We start from the raw sequence: 7392 nt of genomic DNA on the forward strand, positions 1-7392 counted from the left end.
ACAGCAGGCTTGAGTAAGGAACTACAAGCATGCCCCGCCTGATGGGGGCACCACAAGTCCCAACATGTTTTATAATGTCTGGTGGTACTGCACCTCCCAGCATGCCCTACAATAATATTTAGTGGTGGTACTACAACTCCCAACAAGTCCTTTTATAAAATCTGGTGGTAGTACTACACCTACATACATGCCCTATAATAACAGCTGATGGTGCTAAACCTCCTAGCATGCCCTATAATATTTACCGGTAGTACTACACCTCCATGTCCTACAGTAACATCTGGTGGAACTACATCTCTCGGCATGCCCTATAATATCAGCTGGTGGTACTACACCTACAAGCATGCTCTATAATAACAGCTTGTGGTAATACACCTCCCGGCATGCCCTATAACAGCTTGTGGTACTATACCTCCCAGCATGCCTGATGGTAGTACTACTCTTGCCAGCAAGCCCTATGGTATCTAGTGATGGTACACCTCCCAGCATACCCTAAATTAATATCCAACAGTAGCACTACACCTCCCAGCATGCCCTATAATAGCTGGTGGTACTAAAGATCCCAGCATGCCCTATAACTGCTTGTGGTACTACACCTCCCAGCATGTCCTACAATAATGTCTGATGGTAGTACTACTCTTACCAGCATACCCTATAATAATATCTAACAGTAGCACTACACCTCCCAGCATGCCCTATAATAATGTCTGATGGTGGCACTATACTTCCCAGCATGCTCTATAATAATATCTGACAGTAGTACTACACCTCCCAGCATGCCCTATAATAACAGCTGGTGGTACTACACCTCCCAGGATGTCTGATGGTAGTACTACTCTTGCCAGCAAGCCCTATGTTATCTAGTAATGGTAAACCTCCCAGCATGCCCTATAATAATATTTAACAGGAGCACTACACCTCCCAGCATGTCCTACAATAATGTCTGATGGTGGTACCGCACTTCCCAGCATGCCCTATAACTATGTTTGGTTATACTACACCTCCCAGCATGCCCTAAAAAATATACCTGGTGGTACTACACCTCCCAGCATGCCCTATAATAACAGCTGGTGGTACTAAAGCTCCCAGCATGCCCTATAACAGCTTGTGGTACTACACCTCCCAGCATGTCCCACAATAATGTCTGATGGTAGTACTACTCTTACCAAAAAAGCCCTATAGTATCTAGTGATGGTACACCTCCCAGCATGCCCTATAATAATGCCTGATGGTGGTACTACACCTCCCAGCATGCCCTATAATAATGTCTGATGGTGGTACTACACGTCCCAGCATGCCCTATAACTATATTTGGTTATACTACACCTCCCAGCATGCCCTAAAAAATATACCTGGAGGTACTACACCTCCCAGCATGCCCCTCCCCCTCCCTGCTTGAAGCATGTGCTGCAGCAGGTCACGTGCCATCCAGCACACACGTGCGTCGAGGGGCCGCAGACGGGGCGGGGACCCGGCGGCGCGCACGCGCCCCTCATTTCCAGCAACGCAACAAGCTGCGTGACGTCACGGCCAGGTGGCATTCCTCGGCTGGCGGTGGAGGCGGCGCGGCCCAGTGCGCACGCGCGGAATCCCAGCCCTGCGCGGCCCCGGCATTGCGCGCTCCAGGCGGGCTGCGGCTTGCAGAGAAGCGGAGGAGAGAGAGAAGCAGAGCACGCCCGGTACGGACCGGAGCACAGCACCGTTCACAGAGCCGTAAGGAGGCGGAACTGCTGCATGACCCCCTGTCAGTGAGTGAGTGAGCCCCTTCCCCCGCGCAGCATGTCAGCGGCACAGGTGTCCTCGTCACGCCGCCAGTCGTGCTACCTGTGTGACCTGCCACGAATGCCATGGGCCATGATCTGGGACTTCACCGAGCCCGTGTGCCGAGGCTGTGTGAACTACGAGGGCGCTGACCGCATAGAGTTCGTCATCGACACCGCACGCCAGCTCAAACGCAGCCATGGCTTCCAGGATGGGCGCTCTCCGGGGCCACAGGGTCCCGGCTCCGGCGGGGCAGCCAAACAGCACCCAGCCGTGCAAGCAGCCCTGACCGCCAAGGACACGGCGCAGCTTAATCACCTAGACGGGGCGTCCAAGGCGGCCGGGGCTTCTGGACTAGAGAGGTATGGACTGACCGACCGTGGCCGGTTCGAATACACGCTGGCCGCCGCGGCACGTCTTCCCAACGGCCTTAACGGGTTCCCCAAGCCCGGTGAGGATGGCCCCCCTGAACTGAACCGCCAGAGCCCGAATTCCCGGGGCCGTACGGGCCACGGATTAATCCCCCAGCTGGGACCTGGACAGCTGAGCGTCCCACCAAACCTGCTCCCTCAGACTTTGCTAAATGGCCCTCCTACAGCCTCTTCATCCGGGGCCCCGCATGTGCTTGGAAGGGGCCCTGGCGGCTCCAGCGGCCTCAGCGGGCCACCACCCCCCTCAGCCAGCTCTTCGGGTGACCCTAAGCGCCCGGGCTCCGTCTCCAGCACCGACCAGGAACGAGAGCTCAAGGAGAAGCAGAGGAACAGCGAAGCCCTCTCTGAACTGACGGAGAGCCTGCGTTCCCGGGCCGAGGAATGGGTAGGGAAACCCAAGGCAGTGCGGGACACCCTGCTCACCTTGTCGGCTTGCACACCCTTTGATGTCCGCTTCAAGAAAGACCATGCACTGCTGGGGCGAGTGTTCGCCTTTGACGCCTCATCCAAGCCAGGTCTGCTGGACTATGAGCTCAAACTGTTTGTGGAATATCCCAGCGGCTCCCTCAACGTTTTCAGCTCAGCCTCTGGTGTTGCCAAGCAGATGTACCAGGACTGTATGAAGGACTTTGGCCGCGGTCTGTCCTCGGGCTTTAAGTATTTGGAGTATGAACGCAAACATGGCTCTGGGGACTGGCGTCTGCTGGGTGACCTTCTTCCAGAGTCAGTACGTTTCTTTAAGGAGATGGTCGTTGCAGATATGTTACCACAGCCCTACCTGGACCCTGGCTGCCCCATGCTGCCGAGTGCTCTGGTGAACCTGCCCCGAGCCCTGGCTGCGGCCGCCGCCGCCGCGTCCTCCTCATCTGGGGCGAGCGGTCAGGCCCGCTCCGGGCAGAGGAAACGCAAGGCCTCACCCGAACCAGATTCTGCTGAGGGACAGATGTGGATCACGGGGCAACCGGATGGTATCAAACAGTTGAGTTTGGCAGCTGCTGGGGGAACTCCATCCTCATCCTCCTCAGCGGCTTCCTACGGCCCCGCTCCACCACCACCTCCGCCGCCTCTCGGCCCTGGTCACCCACAGCGAACCACCCCACCTGAGAGCGCCCCCCCAAATGGGCCATCACCTATGGCGGCACTGCAGTCAGTGACAGACACTTTAGGCACCGCTCATTCCCCTAAGGACGGACAGACGGGTGGGGGTCCCCCAGTGCACTCCACCACCTCATCCGCACGGCGGAATAGCAGCAGCCCGGTGTCGCCAGCATCAGTACCTGGCCAGAGACGTCTGAATTCCCGTAATGGAGGGGGTTCTGCAGAACTCAGCCTCCAGGTGGCACCTGCTGGGGGAGCCCCTCATCCAGGAATGGACCAAGTGCACCCCCAGAACATTCCCGACTCGCCCATGGCCAACAGCGGCCCTCTGTGCTGCACCATCTGCCATGAGCGCCTAGAGGACACGCACTTTGTCCAGTGCCCATCCGTACCCAGCCACAAATTCTGCTTCCCATGCTCCAGAGAGAGCATCAAGGCCCAGGGAGCAACGGGTGAGGTCTACTGCCCCAGTGGAGAGAAGTGCCCCTTGGTTGGATCTAATGTACCTTGGGCTTTCATGCAGGGGGAGATTGCTACCATTCTTGCCGGGGATGTTAAGGTTAAAAAGGAGAGGGACCCTTAGTAAGAGTGGATGTTATGTGTACATAAACCTTTTATCCAGCTCCTCATCTATAACTTGCAGACCAAGGACAGGCTCCGGGGTGTGGTGCTGTGGATCCTGGACACCAAACATTTACATCAAATGCAGCCCAGAAATGTCCCCCCCATCCCCCCCCCCCCCAGACATGTGATCCAAGATATTTTTTTGGGGGGGGGGGGGGGTCTGGTGGTTGAGAAACAGACACTTTGTACTCTTCATCTTTTTGGGAATAACATGGCGGAGTTTATTATGAAGCTGATGTAAAAAAAAAAAAAAAAGGATCTGCCTGCCGGTGGAGCGGACCTTGTAGGACAGCAAACGGTGGAATCCCCTCGTCAAGGCAGGACACGGAGGCTGTATAAAGCTTTTTTTTTTTTTTTTTCCGGATCCTGGCAAAGCAGGACCATCACATAAACTTAGTCTTATGTACAGATCTTATTTTTGTGGTGTTTCAATAATTTGAGACACTTGTTATGTACACTTCATTTGAAGGGTGACAGAGCTCATGTTTTGGGTGTTGTGGGATTATTATCGCTCCTTATATTCTCTCCCCCCCCCCCCCCCTTTTTACTTTATCTCTTTTTTTTTTTTTTTTTAAAACAACGTTTTGTTGCAAGTGTGTCCACTAGGTAATGGTTTCTAGCACTTAGCGATGCTGCTAGTGTGTCATTTTTGTAATGTACGCACTTCTCTCAAGGTTGGGGGGGGGGGGGGGGGGGGGAGGGGTGGACAGTGAAACTATTAAATCTGTAAAAAAATAAAACTGCTATATATGCCCATATCCCCCTGTTCCTTTTGAGGTGGGTGTGACACATAAGACAATGTTGTATTCCCCCCCCCCCCACACCCCTCCTTTACTCTGATACTCGGAGGGTGTATAATCCCAGTGTAATTATTAGTTTGCAGGTTTCTGCAGGTCTACACAATGCAATTATAATTGGTTTAACCCATCGAGTGCTGGCAGTACATGCTGTCTCTGGGCCAGTAGAGGGTTACATATTTCTTTATATAAGAAAATTATATATATATATATTTTTTTTCTTTTTGCACGAATGCTTTTAAACTGTAGAGCAAATTGCCGTCTGTACATTTAGGGTGGGCAGAACCTTTTTTTCTTTGTCCAGAACACATTTCTGTAGTATAACAGACCACTGTTATGTGCCTTGGAGCTGATTACATTGTAATAAATTTGATTCATATAACCACTGTTGCTGCTGCAGTCACTGTTTTATTGTGATTTTATGGAGAGTTAGATGTAGGAGATTGCCTCGCTGTGCGCTCTCTAGCCTTGCCTGTGATTGTGCACTCTCGGAGCGTTGTGCTGTCTCTCTGCTTTCTAATCCTAGAGCTTGTTCTAATGTGCTGCTATTTCTGGCTTGCTCTGCTGTCTCATGGAGTACTCTGCCTGCTGTGCCTCCTCTTCTGCTGTGTGATCTGCCACTGTGCATCCCCTCTACCATCTCACTGAACACTCTTTCTGCTATACATCCCCTCTGTTTTCTTACTGTGCAATCTCTGCCTGCTGAGCAATCCCCTCTGCTGTGCACCCCTTTGGCTGTTTCACTGATGTGTCTCCCCTCTGCTGTTTTACTGAGCAGTCTGCTGTGCACCCCCTTGGCTGTTTTTACTGAGCAGCGTCTGCCTGCTGTGCCTCCCTTCTGCTGTGTCACTGAGCACTCTGCCTGCTGTGCTACCCCTTTGCTGTCGCACTAAAAGTCTCTGCTGCCTCACTTAGGAAATCTCTGCTGTGCCACCCCCACCCCAGCTCACTGAGCACCCTGGATGCTGTGCTTCCATCCCTGCTGTCTCACTGAGCACCCTCGCCTGTTATGCCCTCCCGCTATTTCACTAAACAGTCTCTGCTTGCTGTTCCCCCTCTCTGCTGTCTCCCTGAACAGTCTCTGCTTGCTGTGCCCCTCTCTGCTGTCTCACTGAAGTCTCTGCTTGCTGTGCCCCCCTCTGCTTCCCCCTCTCTGCTGTCTCATTGAACAGTCTCTCCTTGCTGTGCCCCTCTCTGCTTCCCCCTCTCTGCTGTCTCACTGAACAGTCTCTGCTTGCTGTGCCCCTCTGCTGTCTCACTGAACAATCTCTGCCTGCTGTGCCCTTCTTTGCTGTCTCACTGCGCAGCCTCACCTGTTGTGCCCCCCACCCCTGCTATCTCACTAAACAGTCCCTGCTTGCTGTACCCCTCTCTGCTGTCTCACTGAACAGTCTGCGCCCTCCTTTGCTGTCTCTGCCCTTTCCTGTCTCACTGAGCAGTCTCTTCCTGCTGTGCCCATCTCTGCTGTCTCACAGAACAGTCTCTACCTGCTGTGCCCATCTCTGCTGTCTCACTGAACAGTCTCTGCCTGCTGTGCCCATCTCTGCTGTCTCACTGGGCAGTCTCTGCCAGCTGTGCCCCTCTATGCTGTCTCTCTGAGCTCTCTGCTTGCTGTGCCCATCTCTGCTGTCTCTCTGAGCAGTCTCTGCCAGCTGTGCCTCTCTCTGAGCTCTCTGCTTGCTGTGCCCATCTCTGCTGTCTCTCAGCTCTCTGCTTGCTGTGCCCATCTCTGCTGTCTCTCTGAGCAGTCTCTGCCAGCTGTGCCCCTCTCTGCTGTCTCACTGAGCTCTCTGCTTGCTGTGCCCATCTCTGCTGTCTCTCTGAGCAGTCTCTGCCTGCTGTGCCCATCTCTGCTGTCTCTCTGAGCAGTCTCTGCCTGCTGTGCCCATCTCTGCTGTCTCACTGAGCAGTCTCTGCCTGCTGTGCCCATCTCTGCTGTCTCTCTGAGCTCTCTGCTTGCTGTGCCCATCTCTGCTGTCTCTCTGAGCAGTCTCTGCCTGCTGTGCCCATCTCTGCTGTCTCTCTGAGCAGTCTCTGCCTGCTGTGCCCATCTCTGCTGTCTCTCTGAGCTCTCTGCTTGCTGTGCCCATCTCTGCTGTCTCACTGGGCAGTCTCTGCCTGCTGTGCCCATCTCTGCTGTCTCTCTGAGCTCTCTGCTTGCTGTGCCCATCTCTGCTGTCTCTCTGAGCAGTCTCTGCCTGCTGTGCCCATCTCTGCTGTCTCTCTGAGCAGTCTCTGCCTGCTGTGCCCATCTCTGCTGTCTCACTGAGCAGTCTCTGCCTGCTGTGCCCTTCCCTGCTGTCTCACTGAGCAGCCTGCTTGCCTTGTTTGCTTTGTGTGCTCTCTGCTGTTTCATTTAGAATCTCAGCTTGCTGTACCCTGAGTCGTCTCCTCTTGCAGTGCTATCTTCTCTGGTTTGTGTTTGGGATATGTAATACTTTGTGTATTGCGTTCTTTATGCTTGCAGCATGTTATGCTTTTCCCTTATGGCGCTGCTTCTCCACCCGCCCCCCCCTCCCCAAATATGAGTGTGATTCCCCTCTTGCTGTGTATGCAGGGCCTCTAACATGCCTGGACATTGCTCCTGCCGTGTCTGTGTGCTGCCCACTCGCCTCCCTAACATGCACACGACATGTCCTCTATATAAACTCCATTACTGCTGCTGTTTAGTAAAAGTGTCA

General features: G+C 53.8%; 1 protein-coding gene across 1 annotated transcript; it reads left to right on the top strand.

Moving 5' to 3' along the window:
- The first annotated feature begins 1518 nt into the window (after nucleotides 1-1518).
- Nucleotides 1519-5093, top strand: IRF2BPL (interferon regulatory factor 2 binding protein like). The gene has a single exon (XM_073610070.1). It carries the CDS (start codon nucleotides 1780-1782, stop codon nucleotides 3871-3873), a length of 2094 nt encoding a protein of 697 aa, XP_073466171.1. The 5' UTR covers nucleotides 1519-1779; the 3' UTR covers nucleotides 3874-5093.
- Nucleotides 5094-7392: the final 2299 nt, after the last annotated feature.

The sequence above is a fragment of the Aquarana catesbeiana genome, linkage group LG13 (genome assembly GCF_042186555.1).
Source record: "Aquarana catesbeiana isolate 2022-GZ linkage group LG13, ASM4218655v1, whole genome shotgun sequence".
In the NCBI taxonomy this organism is placed as follows: Eukaryota; Metazoa; Chordata; class Amphibia; order Anura; family Ranidae; genus Aquarana; species Aquarana catesbeiana.